At 32.9% G+C, this 17,151-nt stretch overlaps 1 protein-coding gene across 1 annotated transcript; it reads right to left on the minus strand.

The window, feature by feature from the left end:
- Positions 1 to 766: 766 nt before the first annotated feature.
- On the minus strand, positions 767 to 13,043 carry LOC108210019 (multisubstrate pseudouridine synthase 7). Its single transcript, XM_064087663.1, has 20 exons — positions 12,729 to 13,043; positions 12,537 to 12,615; positions 12,028 to 12,225; positions 11,716 to 11,930; positions 11,186 to 11,258; positions 10,961 to 11,017; positions 10,279 to 10,358; positions 10,129 to 10,191; positions 9,926 to 10,013; positions 9,329 to 9,432; positions 9,010 to 9,112; positions 8,579 to 8,652; positions 6,868 to 6,932; positions 6,553 to 6,734; positions 5,118 to 5,185; positions 4,955 to 5,015; positions 3,570 to 3,607; positions 3,306 to 3,374; positions 2,871 to 3,198; positions 767 to 1,300 (listed from the first exon to the last, which is right to left on the minus strand). The coding sequence occupies exons 1-20, from the start codon at positions 13,013 to 13,015 to the stop codon at positions 1,274 to 1,276; spliced, it is 2,259 nt and encodes a 752-aa protein (XP_063943733.1). The 5' UTR covers positions 13,016 to 13,043; the 3' UTR covers positions 767 to 1,273.
- Positions 13,044 to 17,151: the final 4,108 nt, after the last annotated feature.

Consider the following 17,151-nt stretch of genomic DNA (forward strand, 5'->3'; position numbering starts at 1 on the left):
CTAGTTAATTCAATTCTAGTTAGAGTGTGTTTATTGGGGGTTTGGAAATGAGCGTTTCATTCCATCATCACGTGACAGCATTTGAGTTGTCATTTCAATTTTTGAGATTTATATTAATATTTGAATATCTCGAATTTGAAATCAAATGTCAAATTAAATCTAGGTTTTCAAATGAACCATTATCTTGTAAAAAAAGGTATTATAATCTATTTAAATGAATTAGAAAAATGATTATAATACAATCTCGTGAAATTACAATTTTTAAATTTAGAAAAAAAATAGTGCAGTTGTATGCGATTATAGGGGCCGTTTGGGTTAACTTAAAAGAAGTGACTTCTTGCTTAAATTGAAGAAGTGGAGTAGAAGTGAGAAGTAAATAAGTTAATGAAGTGTTTGGAAAAGAAGCAGAAGTTGTGAGAGAAAAGCTAGTATTCTCAACTTCTTAAAAGTGCTTCTACTTCTTTACACAAATGGATCACGAAAAGCAGAAACCAGAAGCAGAATTTGCTTCTGGTTCCCAAACATACCCATAATCTCTGCGAACAAGCCCTTTTTTTTTTTTTTTAACAATTACTGCTGTTTTGTTTAGATTGATCTTTAGTTTTTGGTTTGCTTCGCTCAATTGGTATTAATTAAAGTGATGAAATCTCTCTAGTAGGGCACCAATAGAAAATAGAAAAACTGCACTCCAATATAAAGTTATATACCAAAATGCTATACTAAATATTGAACAAACGTAGATGCCACATAGACATAGATAACAAAATAGAGAAAAATGAATAATCTAAGATATAATCTGAAACAGTAATTGATTGTACATTACACAAGACAGAATAGTGCTGTCAGCTGTGTACCTTGCCAAAAAAGAAAAGAATAATGCTACGTAAGCTTCTCTGCGTTTTAGGCTTTGCTAATAAATTCAACTATCGCTAATAAATTCAACTAAGATAAATAAACAATAATATACCTATAAAAGTTAGGTTTATATAAATATATCGAGCTTAATACAAGAGCCATACACATATTGCTATATACTTTCTTGAAAAATTAGCAAGCTCAGCACTTCAAAGAAACCAAGGATGTAGCCAGCTTCAATTATTGCCATATCCTCTTCTGAAAAATTAGCAAGCTCAACCATTTAAAAAAACTAACGGATGTAGGCCAACTTCAATCAAATAAACTACAACTTGAACCAGACTCCTCGATCTTCTGCCAGGACCAAGCTTCAAGTCAACCGCAAATCCAACTCCTCGATCTACCAAAACTGAGCTTACTAGTTTAAAGTTTTGTGAAATGCAACCTGCATTGTTCAAATCACTATTGTTATGATGTGTTCCTAAACTGGAGATTATCTATAATATACAGATGACACAAACACACACACACACACGTGTGTGTGTAGAGGGAGAGAGTCTTACTCCAGTTGTAAACCAAATTAGCCTAGAAACTAGAAACTAATCTTATACCAAATTTTGATCATTGTTTTTTACTTTGTACGTCATAAATCACAAGTATGAATATAACATCTCTCAAAATAAATATATACACACATATATATATATACACAACGTATATCATCATCTTCGCTCATACTGCAATGATGAATCTCCAGCCACCATTACCAAAACACCTTCCATGACTGGCCACTGCCTCCCACCACCACTTTGCCACCATGACTTACCAATGACTGGCAACTACTTACCAACACCACACATCACCGTGGACTTTCTACAACTATAATTGACCATCACTAATCAACCACCAATAACTAACACAAGTAAATATTCTCAATTATGAAAATATAAAAGTAATGATTTTCCTGTACAAAATAGTGAGTGTGTATAAATGGGTGATTTTTGTAGTTGTAAACAGTAACTGTGGAATTAGTTTTTTGTTTGTATTTAAGAATTGATTTCTACTTGATCACTAGCATTATATATATGTGTGTACTTCTACTTGTACTTTGTATGTCAGACCACTTGGATACTAACTTACAAAAGCTACCACTTGCTAAACTACACATCTTAACTTCTAAGCACTTTGTGTATCGCCGTCAAATTATGAATTTTACCACTCAAAAGAATATAAGCAAAGTTAAACCATATATCATAAAACTATTTTCATATATATATGCAATTGCTCAAATAGAAACCACTAAAATAAAAGCTATACCTAAATGACCTCACCCACCCCTATACGTCATCACCCACCCCCTATATGTCATTACCCACCTAGGGCCCACCCTCACCCCCACTCAATCCACCCCGGGCCCGCTAGGGCCTCGCCAAGGCTCCTCACAGGCCATGGACAGGCTCCAGACAGTCTTAAAGAGCCAAACCTTGGCCCCACCATGGTCCCACTAGGCCCCAACCGGCCCTATCAGGCCCCACCTAGACCCCGTCTAGGCTCATCTCGAGGTCTATCCCCAGTCCCAAAACCCGCATCATTCTTCTTAACGACATTGGTTTCTATTCTAGTAGTTTCTATTGGAGTAGGACCCTATATATATATATATATATATATATATATATATATATATATATATATATATATGTATATATATATATATATATATATGTATATATATCTATGTCTATGTATATATATCTATGTATATGTATATATATATATATGTATATGTATATATATCTATGTATATATATATATATAGGCTAACCTACATAACATAGATTGTTATGGGCTGATTGGTGAAATTGGCAAGGTCAAGGAGAAATCATCTGTTCAAGACTGTTTCTGTTCTTCCTAGTATGTGTGTCCAAGATGCATGAAAAAATCCAAGATATCAAAACCAATGGGCCATAATATATGCAATCAATGCTTAGGATTCAAGTAAGCTTCTTAAAACATACCGAAGTTGAACTTTTAAGCAATTCCCTGATTGCCATAGTTGCATAGCAAGAAGATGGGAGTGTAAAGCTCATTTTGACAGCCTTCTGTTCTTCATGAGAGCTAGCAAGAGACTCTTTGCTATGTGATTTTGCTTTCATGTTATTTTCTGGCTCATCTGTATTTGTCGGTACCATGACATCATTCCCAACGGTCGCTATTTTTTGGTTATTTTGATGTTTCACATCCTCCCTTCCACAGTCCATATCCTCTTTAACCAAGATTCGGTTAACAACATCTAAGTCTGTCTCTGCTAATGGTATATTTCCATCTGTATATGTGAGCATTTCCCTATTAAAAAAAGTGAACTACAATAAGAACAGTATTATTGAAGGGAACGGGATGGAAGAAAGAAAATTCAAATGAAAGAGAGAACATCTAGAGAAAGTCAGGATTACCATTTGAAGTCCTGTGGTTTCTGAAATACTCGTCTGTAGGCTCCAGTCATGCTCGTGATCGAGAATTCCCTAGCAAAACATTGACATATATTTATTCTCCCAAAAAACAAAGGGTATACACTAGGTAAAACAAGTCCTTAAATACTGCTCCCCACAAAAGGGATCGATGTGCAATTTTGCATAAAAGGGTGTGGTTAATAATGTATGTGAAGAGTGAGACAAATCAGAAGCTATTTTAACAAAAATAATGTTTCAGTGACGTACTTGATACCATGTGCGCTCTCTTTCAAGTTGACATCATCCTGAAACAATGGAAACAAAAATAAGACTGTTAGAACACTTTATATTTCAAAGAAAAAAACACTACGAAGATACTAGAAAACCAACTTTACCGCACCCAATCATTCATCTTACTAAAGGTTGTCAGAACATGTTTGGGAGCGCATGCAATGGAGTACAGAAGGTTGTTTATTAATTAAGTGGTAATTATGAGACTGGCTGCTGGCCTGATAGGGGCCATCTTCTTGTAAATTAGAACGTCAATAGAAGGCCTTGTGGCTCGAAGTTCCCAACATATTATAGAATAGACTATTAATAATTGTAACATTAATCTACTCTAACAATTTTAATACATTTGTTCAATTTCACTTTTCAGGTTTGATCAACTGTTTTACTAGCAAGTAGTTTTCTTTCTCTGACATTTCAATGAAGTACACACACATACACATATATATGGTCATGCTCCCCCAAAAACTAATTTTAATCAAAAAACTAGAAACCAGTGATTTCTATAATTAATTTGAGTGATTTCTCAGTTTTTCCATTATTTGTTACCTTTATAAAATTACTAATTTATGATGCGAGATAGGGGACATATAACCATATTATCTATACTATATTATTAATACCGAAGCATTGAAGTTGAAAGTCTGTTTAATCAGCATTTTCTGGTTCGGTATTTTACCTTATAATAAAAACTTGATTAATTAAAATTTAGTGATATCTTATTATCTAACTTACTACTAGATGTCGATGTCGAAGGTTTGAATGGCAATAACAACACATTAAGATTAATTATACACACACACACACACACACACACACACACACACACACACATATATATATATATATATAAATCTATAGTATTATCATAATAATTACAACACATATACTATTCTAATATAACATCTTTTACAGAAATTTACTCTCTCGCCTGTTTTTCTTCTCCATCAATCAAAATTCTCCTTTTATTAAATCATAATATATAAGCTATATGTTACAAAAATGTGTATTGATCTTCAAAACAAAATTAACAGATGGAACATGTAATTTACCACATTAACTTAAGGTAGACAATTTGTTTGGGACAAAGAAACAAGGAAACGAGGACAATTTAAGCGTGACAAAGGGAGTGTTAAATATAGATAAGAATTAACAAATTTTAAAATCAACCCGTGCATTGCAACATATATATGTTTTTAAATTTTATATACAAAATATCATATTATAATATTATAATAATGAAAGCCTATATAATCTCTAAAAAAATTTAGAACAATCTTCTAATCAGTAATCAGTACTTTCAATTCATTATATTATCATTAATTAGTTTTCAAATACAAGTGATTTCAAGAGATAGTGGTTACCTTCTTTGCTATGTCATGATAAACTTTGCCGATATCATTCAATGGGTATGTTACCCTTGACCTGTCATGTTAGGGTTTTTAGAAAAATGGAGTTACACTAGTTGTTTATAACTGATCAGTTCAAATTAAAAATAATAAGAAACTGTCTGAGTTTTTCCCTTACCCAGGCAGGGGAAGTACAACATCTTCAACTGTGTAATCACCAGCAAGTAAATTTTCCTGAGTTATAGCCTGAAAAGAGGAAACTTATATTTTAAAGAAGAGAGAATAGTGAGGGACTAATGCAGAAAAGAGATGCATAAATCATGAGATATTTCACTGGTGCCATTACCACAGAAAACACTGTCATGTACTTCTGCAACTTGTAGTACAAAAGTGATATTAGCTACCTCAGAGGGGTCACAAATGATCTGGTGCTGACAACATGCCGTACTTGTGTATTTTGAGAAAGTTAATAAGCATACAAAGGATAATAGAAAAACCATATATACAGTGTTCTAAAAAGCGCATTAAGCGGCCACCTAGGCGGAATCAGTTCTTAACGCGCTTTGATTTTGTACTAAGCGGTTAACTAAGCATTTTTTAAAATTAAGCGGACTATTAAGCGGTCATTAAGCAGAATAACGGTCAAAGTGATGTTAACCTGCTAATTTTTTTAGTTTTAAAATACTAAATTTATTATAATATGACTATAATCATATTTAAAATTTTGTTTTATTAGAATATCACATGTTTAAATTCTTATTACTGCATGGTTTACAATTTTACAGATAATAATATTATATATAAGCTCAAACATATATTATTGATCTGTTTAATGACCTGTTTAAAATTCCACTTAACCGCATAAGCCTTCAGCCGCTTAGAACTGATTTGCACTTTTTAGAACATTGTATACAGATTGGTCATCTATCTATATGATTCAAGAAGTATTTTGAGTACATCAAGTGGGAATGCAAAAACATACAAATTTAAATTTATACTATGCAAGACTAGGATGTAATGTTTAATCTCAAAATTGACATTTGGATCTGGTAAAAAAATCATGTAATGAAATATGAAATTAAATCATTTGACCAAATACATGGCTCCATAACCTTCCATTATTACAAAAGCCCTGCTCTTGCACTTAATAAGCCGTCTCATATTTATCTTTATGGGAGTTTACATTCACTTCAAGAAAATGAATTTATCTTAATCCAAATACCTATAGCAAAGCGAAGAACTAGACATAAAGGTATGGACGACTCTTCAGTTGCTTAATAAATTTTGTTATATTTTAGAATGCATTTATATTTATATATCCAAAGATTTGCTAACAAAATCTTGTAGTCAGCAACATAATTCCGTGCAATTCCTTATGGAACATGGCAGGATATACTCTTTTACCTAATTAACAATCCAGTGGACCACTTTTTCCTTCTTTATTCTTTACAAGTGATCGAATCCTATCTATGTTGTACATACTAGAACCTGAAAGAATTAGAGGATAAATGTTGGTATTAAATCCTAAGCATAAATTTGTTTCTTCTTTATGTGCAAGATATAATTGTAAATTTAGTGGAGAGGGGTATGAAGCTCAGGTACAGAATGCTGACCTTCACTACAGCACTTTTAACTTCTGCTGCAATTGTGTTGGATATGTCATCCAGATGGCTACAATCGTCTGGGTCGTCACAGATATTATCCTCCAATTCAGCATCAAAGATTACTTCTTCTGTAGCTTTTCCACTATCTTCTTTACAAAGCACTAGATCTCCCAACACAACTTGGTCACTTCCTGCAGAAGATCGAATGGTTAAGCAGATATACTTAGTTAATACCTTATACCCTATTACTGCAAGACAAGTGAAAGTGTGTGTAATATATAACAGGTACTTTCCTTATGAGCAAGAAAATGAAAGAGGGCATACCATATTTCTGCACTCTTGTGCTAGCCGCGTGATTCCATAAGTAGCTTTGATAACTATGTACATACCTGAAGATTATAGGATTGAAATTTGTAAAATTTGGATTTCAAAGATATGCATCTCACAATTTAATTGTTTCTTGATTCCTCACTTCTGCATTTTTGTTACCAAAGACTTCTCTACGACTGGACTCTGGAGTCGAAAAAATATAAAGAAAAAAAAAAGTAAAAACTCTATTGAACGCCTCATGTTTATAATTTATATTTAGAACCTCAATTGCATCTATTTAAGAATGGAGCTCTAGTCAAATTTGGTAGGAACTGAATGAAAGGAGAAATGAAATTAACCGAAATAGTACAGAACTACAAATTATATTCCATTCCCCTCCAAACAAACAGAGCATTATATGTTTATGCTATGCACTTCTACTAGGTAAGGGACTTGAATTAATAGTTTAAAATCATATGCAAACAAATATTAAAATACATTGGACCAATGCTTCAATTAAAACCTGGTAATCTAACTAATAACTAGAAGGTACATTAGTCGCCTAGAAGATCTAAAACCTGTGTCTACGACAGATTATTCATGACGGTGATGAAGCTTCGTGAATTCTAAGAACAGTTGTTGTATATACAGTACTTGGACTTTTCGCTTTTGTCTGAAATTCTACATTTGAGTTTTCTCAATGGAAGAACATCATAAAACAAGCTGTACGTTTAACACCACCCCCCACAAAAAATAAATAGATAAATAGATAATCAGATTTCAATTGTACTGCTAACACTAATACCATAAAAAAAAATTATCTACTAAGAGAATCCATATAATAAAAATACACAACTATCCGGTAAATAATATTTTTCCTAAAACATAGAGAGACTTGCAAAATGGATCTGTTTATCATAAAGAGATTCGTGATCCTCAGTTCCTCACCCTCTTCGACCTGCTTTCTTTGTGCAAAGCTAAAGTTTATTTTGGCTTATCAATTTATCTATTAAGCCGTGAAAAAGATCATAGCTCATATATTTATTATTCTATTGAAAAAATAATAGTGGCTTACGTATTGAATACCAGATAAGCACAATAGATCATCTAAAATTAGTCTATACTAGTTTACAAATTGGAAATTCTTATTTTGAATGTAAATCATCTACCATTTGAGTTTCGTAGGTTCACCCTAACGTCGATAATGAATCACTAAATATGAACGATAAAACATCTGATATTGAACATCTATAGATCCTCAGGTGATGCAGTCTGTTAAAAACTGATGAGGGGACCATGGTCAATAATTAGTAATGATTTAGCCAGCTACTTTCATATGTCAGAATTCAGATCATGGGCAAAATACTATTAACAAAGGTGTCACCCTGGTCTGTCATATAAAGATTATTACATTGTAGAGAAATACCTGATTACTAATTTATGAAGCTCGAATGATGAATAAAAAAGGTAAAAGGTTATATTTTTTATATTTACATATACGTAACTTCCTCTAAGAAGACAATAGCTAAAATATATCGAATTATCGAATCATAACGCTAACAGCCATATAGTCTGAACAGTGACTTTGTTTAAGGTAAATATGAATATACTAATCGGAAGAGGCAAGAAACGAAAGTGTTTTTAAATTACAAGGTAATCAGATCTTAAGTCAACTGGATAAAAGCAACCTATTAAACATAATTTTGCTGTAGAAGCAAGTACTTACATCATTCTCAAGGTCCTAGGTATGGCCTTCAAAGCCATCAAGTAGTTCCCAGGACACTTCTTTAAACATTGTAGCTGCAGCAAGCCAAATATCATTGAGTCGTGTACTATACAAAGATCTACAATCAATAAATTCAACCAAATATGTGACACTACTTGTAACAAAATGTCACCCAATTGTCTTTATTATTACTTTGTGTATGCCTGTGGACTAATATAGCGCCACATACTAATTTTATCAAAAATTAATTTGAACCAGGAATTTTGACTAGCTTATGAAGCTATGAGATTGTCAATCGTCTTCCTTACACCTTATCCAGGCGCATACTTTAACATTTCTACATTTTTGAGTTTTCCCAGAAGATCCACCAAAAATGTAAGTAACAAAATTGAAATTGTACAACAGAGGAAAGCATGCCAATTTTAGCTTACTATAGCTCTCTCTGCAACCAGATGGCGAGGTAACTGGCGCAAGGTCCCTTCAATATCATCACTTTCTTTGTAATATTCTCGCACTTCTCTTATGTTTTCCCTTTGTGATCTAACTTGGTAGTTAAGAAAATATATGTACTTCAAAAGACATATATAAAGAAAGAGCTGAAAACAAATTATTCTACTCGAGAATATGATATGGTTTCTTTCCTCAATCAATTTGTGGCTAAATGTAGCTAAACATTCCATGATAGGTCAAATAAACTAACATCTTAGTTTAAACTTTATCAATCAGACATACTATATTAGTAAAAGGATATCCCCTTCTCGTGGATCAAGGATCATTTGCACTGCGGCTTTCCACTCCCCACGAAACAAGGCAGCTCCAATAATATGAGTTGGCACCGAACCACTTCCAAACCGCTGAATAATTCACATTAACATTTCAGTAGAGATTTGTTATAATATAAATTATACTAACATATCTGTATTGAGAAATAAGATACTTATTGCTTTCCCTGTGGTTTAATCCATGTACATTTCAGGAATATCATAGCACAATCAAAGCAATATTATGCAGTATCATATAACCGAATTAACTAATTAGATGAAATGTCATGATTACTAGTTAATTAATGTGTTTCCTGTGCCTGCACATGTATTAGACGATGTGCTAATGTGGGCCTTTAGTTTTTATAATTTTGGAGATTAGAAGCTCGAATGAAAGCCAATAAAGAGAAGACAAAACGGGGATACCAGATTCAATGCCCTCCAAGAAAGAAATTGTTCATGTGATCACCAACACAAAACCGAACAAAAACGATATTGCCACCCAGGTAGAGAATTTATAGAATTCACGAGAGAAAATAACCAAAAAGCTAGTCTGGGGCAATTAATTGGAGGTTGATTAAATTACTTGCAAACCGAAGTAGTTGATGAATCCACGTCTTCCCAAGGCATCTGCTGAAGCTTTGATGGTATCATCAGAGTCTGCAGTCACCCCTCTGAGAGTTGCAAAAAATCAGTTCATTAGATAAAATGTTTAACATAGGAACTAAACAAGTTATAATAAGCAATGTAGTGCATGAACTGAAAAGTTTAAATTGAGATCTATAATACCTCAATGTTATTGTAAATTTATTTCCATACAGCTGTCCAAGAACAAGACCATCTTCAACATGGCTGCCAAACAAACATAACAATAAGATTTACCTAAAACAATTTTAAAGTTATTAGAAAGGCCTTAAACCACACGTACGCAAAACTTACCAGAAGTCGCCAATTTTAATGCCAATCAGTCGTGCATTTAGAGCAGCTAACCTACTAGCACGCACCTTGTAGAGAGTAACCTGCAATAGGAAATTAAAAGGAGGTAAACTAACAATTAAAATCTCACTGATAATCATAGATCCACTCGACATACAATTTACAGCCCCGAGAAATATATATTAATAATTCAATAAAAATGTTTTTCAATGATTTCTTAGAATGCCAAAAAGAAGACTGAAAAATCTGAAGCAAATATACAGACAAAGAAAGTGTAGCTCTCGGTTATCACCATTGAAGATTAAAAAAAAAAATTGGGCCAAGTTTTTTATATAAAAAAAAAACGGGGGATAGTTAGTTGCTACAACCAGGACTACAAGAAGAAAAAAATCAATTTTTAAAGTTCTTAAGATGATTTATATCAATGTCACTTCATACCATAACTATAAACTATACACTGATTCATGACACAGTTTACAACTTTACAAATTACAACTAACTTCTGGCTGAAGTATGAGGTTTAAAATCTAGTGACCTTCAGGTTATTCCATATGTCTCCGTTCATTTCTGTCATCCTTCTCAATCATGATTTATTTACTGAATAAATAAATGCAAAAAGTAATGCCTCGCTTCTGAATAGTGCATACGAGTGACATCTGCGAGCAGCAAAAAAGAAATAGCATACCCTTTGTGTTGATATAGCACGTTTATCTTTCGTACCAGCAAAACCAAATGACCTTGGCTGTAAAAGACAACATAAAATTTCAATACATGCCTGGCGATTCTTGAGACATCTACATTAGGTAATATTAGCTGTATACAAACATACTGTCATCAGAAAGACCCCATAAATTTGCAATATTCAGTAGATTTATTGAGATCTTGGAGGGCTGGTCTCCTCTAAAAATACCTGGATGCCAAGCATCTTTCCTATCACTCCTAACGCCTCTTGTGTATCCTTGTTCTCCTTGTACAGATGAAACCTATAAAATGCAAACAATCACTTCACGTCAACAAAATGCCAACAATCACTTTAACATGTAGCCAAAGAGCTATCTCCAATTTAAAGGGAATCCAGTTTTGAGTCGTTATAACATCAGTAATGGCTATGAACAGTTTCCAAATTTTAATGAGTTGCAATTGAGCTATAAGAGTTTGTATTTTCAAGGATAAAAAACATGCTATCAACTACTGGACTAACAATACAATGAGATACTTAAATAAAGCAGCTTATGCACAAAATTTGTATGCTATAACTCAAGGTTACAATCATTATATACCATCTTAGATATTGTAGAACACTTAGATTCTCGTTTTCCCATATACATACTATATTAATCTGTAGTTTATTCACAATTATGTGATTAGAAGACTTCAACAACATTTTCCTTCTATGATCAGTGAAGGAAGACTGTAACTACACGCCTGCAAAATACATACTTAATGAACTTGCCGAGATTCTCTGGCCAATTCTTTGAACCCCTGCTATCATACGACTTCTCATTTCTCTCTTTTCTTTTTCTGGAGTTTTTACCCCTGCCAGCATTAACACTTGAATTCAATCTTACACGGATGCATTTTGATGATGTATCTGGTCCATCCACAGTGTCAGTTACCAGGAACTTCATATTCTCCTTGAAAAAATTATGCATTGCCTGACAATTTAAATAGCAGATAATCATATGAACCATCGTACAGCAAGACAATTTATATTCAACAAACGAATGTCCACTAATGAAATGGAATACAAACTGTTCGATGAGATTTATCAGAACTTGGAGACAGCGTTATGTGGGCAACAGACTCTTCAGCCCCAGAATTAATCTGATCAATGAAAGCTCTCAGACAGTTGGCATCTGCGTCACCAGCTAAAACTCTGAACGATTCGATCTCAGCATCATAACTTTTATTTGGTTCATCTGCCATCTTTACTACTTTCTCCTCTGCAATCTACCAAATCAAAAGGCAGGAGGAACAATTACTTTATCACGTATGTGTATATAGAGAGTAATGTTCATCTACAGGCAAGTTTAGCTCGCAAACTATACAATCATCCGAATTCAATATACATATACATGATCCACTATTCACAAAATAGTCTGAAATTCACATTTAAATTATATAGGCAAAATGAAATTCAGTGTAAATGTATAAGATTCGGTAAGTTTGTCCACGCACAGATATACCTATTCTTTTTTAATTTAAAAAGCACGAAAACGAATACGACGCATACAACGAACAGCTTAGAGCAATAACCGTACCTCAGGTGGTGCCACTAAAGAGGTTAAATGAACAACATTGCCATCTAAATCAACTTCATTCACTATAAAATCAGCATACCTGCAAAATTCAAACACACATATACACACAATAATATATATATGAATTAAATTTGTATAATCAGAAGAAATAAATATGAATATTATTATAGATAGGGGAATCAATTATGAAACCTTTGTTTGAGGATGCCTCGGAAACCGGGAAGCTGAGATATGAAACATGTGATTCCGACATCGGCTTCGTCGACGAAATTCATGGTTTCAGCTATGTAATCCAGACAGATTTCAACGTTAATTCCACAACAAATGCTACGCCTACTTGTAGTGGTTGTAATTATATTTATGTTAAGGGGTTGTTTGGAGGGTTTAAGCGCCCAATTTGTGTAGGGTTTTAGTTTAAGTATAACTTTCTTAGCTCCAAGTTGTAGTGGGTAACTCACCAAACAGCCCCTTAACGCCATTGTTTAATGGGTCGGTTTATCCATTTATCTTGGCCTCTCTTTTTCGGTTATATGCACACATCACCCTGTTTAGTGTCACAGTCTCTCTCACTTTTAAGGTTCCGTTTGGTTCAACTTAAGAGCATCTACAATCACATTGCCTATAATCTTCGGCTAAATTGAACCTATAAGATATTATGTAAAATTTGCTGAACCCGTAAAATATTGTGTCTCAATGGTATTGGCTATATTGGTTGGCTATAATTTAAAAATAGTATGTTATTAATATTTAGATTGTTATAAATAGAATATATCAGTTTAATATGGTAATAATTTATATGTATTCAGCGGGAAGGAGGAAAATTAATTGCGGGAGATGAAGTGGAATTCACTACAGATCTGTAGTGATTCGACAAATATAGTCATCCATAAGAGGATAGCTATAATTATAGGTAAGAGCTCATCATGGTTGGAGTGCTCTTTTTTGTGAATATTGGCTATAGTTTTAATTACAGTAAGCCACTTAGATTTTTACCTAAGGGCTTCTCCTGGTTGGAGATGCTCTATGAAAAAGGAATGAAATTCAGAGAGGGAAACGAATAGAAAGGAAAGGAATGATGTTGAATTGTATTACCTGTTTGGTTTTGATTTGTAAACGGAATAAGAAATTATATAATTATCCCTATATTTAATTTTTAAATATTAAATAATTTTAAAAGAGTTAAATATATTTACGTTTATAATTTGATATATTTTATTATTTAAAAATTTCATTAATTTTATAAATATCTTGACTTAAAAATTATATTAAAATTATTTTTAATATGTAAAAACTAAATTAAAATTTATTTTTGGTCTTCAAAAATATTTTACATATTATTTTTTAACGTCAATGATTTCTGAAATAAATTATAAATGAAAATTAAAAAAATCAGGAAAGGGAAAAAATACTTGACGGGGGTGGGGAATGGATTATGAGGGATTTGGGGTAAACCTAAAACCAAAAAATGGGAAAAAGAATGACAGATTTCATAAAACAAACGACAGCAAAGGGAATGAAATTGATTGTTTCTCTTTCTTTTTGTTAGTTACCCCTGACCAAACGGCCCCTAACTCCAAATTAAACACTTTAGCATGTATAATGAAATTAATATTTTATATTTTTTTATATCATTTTCTATGTTGACAAAAAACATTTGACTAAAAAATATATAATATCGGATTTGAAAAAATTGTTAAATATATAAGATATTGTATTCTAATGAATTGGTTTTGATTGTTGAAATAATTTTTACAAAATCGTTTTAAATAAATTATAGATACATGAAAATATATCTATTTAGATTAGTGCGTACTAATGGATCATCACGGATGTTGGTTCGTCGAAGGATTTGGTAAGATGGATCATCACGGAAGTTGGTTCATCGAAGGATTTGATAAAGTTTAGTGTGTCCTAATGGATCATCACGGATGTTGGTTCGTCGAAGGATTTGATAAGGTTTAGTGCGTACTAATGGATCATCACATATGTTGTTTCGTCGAAGGATTTGATGAAGCAGAACCGACATAGATGGATTACACAAGAAGAAATCAAGTTAATTCAAAAAAATGTGCAAATAGTGGCAGTTCTTATCCAGTTTGATATCTCCGTTTCAGATCATTGTCACCCATCATCGACAAACGGGAACTGTTTAGGTAAGTCTCATGTGAAGAAGGCCATGAGCTAAGGTATATTAATATTATATCACACATTATATTATTTATTGTGAACTAAGCCGGGGTCTTCACGGAAACAGTCTCTCTGCTTTAAGGGCAGAGGCAAGGCTGCGTACATCTTACCCTCCTCACTTTAAGGGCTTTAAGGGCAGAGGCAAGGCTGCGTACATCTTACCCTCCTCACTTTAAAGGCAGAGGCAAGGCTGCGTACATCATACCCTCCTCAGACCCGGTTCTAAGCGGGATATACTGAGTAGGTTTGGTTTGGTCTAATCAGACAGCCCGCACAGACCCGGTTCTAAGCGGGATATACTGAGTAAGTTTGGTTTGGTCTGATCAGACAGCCCGCACAGTTTTGAATCGGGTGTATTGGGCCATGATCCAATTAGTCACATTCACAGTGACGGGCTACGCGTGAAAAATGTCTTGACAAACCCAACATGAGATGCTCATTCGTCGCTAAGATACAAATAGAAAGAGACAAAACACAGTAGCAATAAAAAAATAAAAACTAAAAACAAGCTAGGTTAGTAAATAGGTCGGTCCGTAGGGGAGCAACAGGGAGACCAAAGGAAGATGGGATGTGAGTTCACCTAGTCGGCCCTCCTCTCATTGCATCACCGATGGAGGATATACACCAGGATCTTAATAATGAGGTGAGGTGGAATTATAAGTAAATTAATAATTATAAGTTATTAAAATGTTCGAGAAAAAGTATAAATTATTTTAAAAGGGTTAATATTTTTTATTTTCAACTTCTGTCTCACGATTTCTTGAATGAACATCTCATTCCTTTTTATACAAGCGAAAAGCAGAAGCAACTTCCGTCGTTCAAATAATGCACCATCCACGATATTAATGATTATAATATCCAGCGGAAGTGCCTTCTGCTTCTGACTTTTATTTTTCTTGACTCATTTGTGTAAATAAGTAGAAGCATTTTTAACAAGCTGAGAATGCTAATTTCTCTCTTAGAGATTCTGCTTCTATTTCAAACACTTTATTAACTTATTTACTTCTCACTTCTACTCACTCCTTTAATTTAAATAAGAAGTCACTTCTTTTAAACTAACCCAAGCGGCTCAAATATGCGTTAAGTATCGATCAGAATGAGTTCCTATAAAAATATTTCAGTGTAATTATCATATTATTTTGTGCAAAATTAAGTATTGAATTTTGTGTATATAATACTACTTTCAATTTAATAATAATCAATTAATTAATATTTGACGATATATTAATATTTGAATTACAATTTTTGGTTCAAAATAATAAAATTTAAATAATTTCTACATTTTTTCATAGTATATCTATTGATTGCTTTCTGCAAATGGTTCCTTAATGTTGGAGGTTGCTTTCAATTATAAAAAAAACATCATATTGAGAAAAACAGCGAGTCGCGTGACTATGCTAGATTGGATAGAGTTTTTGTATAGTAATTTTATTGTAATCAATTCGCATAATTATTGTACTCCTTTTCCTTCCATTTTAGTTGTTATATTTGGGTTTATGCCTGTTAAATGAGTGACTTATAATTTTTAATCAAAAATTAGTTAATTTGATCAATAAAAATAGAAATGTGACAGCTAAACAAAGACGGAGGAAGTATCTGTCTATGAATTTTAAAAAATTTGTCCCTAACACGACATAAATTATATATTTTTTCGACAAAAGATAATATAAAGCATTGTTTTGTTCGCGATGAAGACTTTTAGGACTAAAATTATTATTCTGTCAAATTGCTGGCAAGTTAACCACGATACCATGATGTAATCCCCCACTCTGGGTAGCCAAGGAAATTGATTCCCTCCCTCCCTCTGGATCCCAATTTACCTTCAAGAAAATGTATCTAAAACTGACCTACAAATCTACAAGATTTGATAAGTAAATTGCGTCAGATATGAGTGCAGAAGTTGTTAGAAACAACAAAACCGTTTAAAATTAAATAAACATTTTAGAACCTTTGTATAGTATTTTGGATTTGTCGTCATTTCTCGGGATTCACTTTTTCTTTTATCTATTCACAAAATATTACTCCCTCCGTCTCAATTTATAGGTCCAGTTTGGAAAAAAATTTGTCCCGAAATACTTGTCCCTCTCTTCTTTCAATACAAATTTATCTACATATTAATTGTGATTTTCTTGAAACTCAACATTATTCACATTTCTCAATGCACTAAATCTCTATATTTATTGTGATTTTTTTGAAACTCAACAATATTCTCATTTATCAATGCACTAATTAATGATACATGAGATAAGATTCCATCTAACCAACTTTTTTCTTAATATGTGTGTTTATTCCAAAATGGACCTAAAAATTGAGACGGAGGGAGTACCAGATACCATCTTTTGGTAGCTGGTCTGTATATATTTCTGTCTTTTATCCTTTGTTCAAATTCGACTAGCCATATGTTTGCTTCACTTTCCTCATCCACCGC

Source organism: Daucus carota, chromosome 2 (genome assembly GCF_001625215.2).
Source record: "Daucus carota subsp. sativus chromosome 2, DH1 v3.0, whole genome shotgun sequence".
NCBI classification, from domain to species: Eukaryota; Viridiplantae; Streptophyta; class Magnoliopsida; order Apiales; family Apiaceae; genus Daucus; species Daucus carota.

What these genes read in the sequence shown, in the direction of transcription:
- LOC108210019 (XM_064087663.1), bottom strand. Translation starts at nt 13,015, where the DNA reads ATGGCGTTAAGGGGCTGTTTGGTGAGTTACCCACTACAACTTGGAGCT. An exon ending in ATCATGACATAGCAAAGAAG is followed by an intron (nt 3,608 to 4,954) that starts GTAACCACTATC and finishes CCATTGTTTCAG; the next exon opens with GATGATGTCAACTTGAAAGA. An exon ending in GAGAGCGCACATGGTATCAA is followed by an intron (nt 3,375 to 3,569) that starts GTACGTCACTGA and finishes ATGTTTTGCTAG; the next exon opens with GGAATTCTCGATCACGAGCA.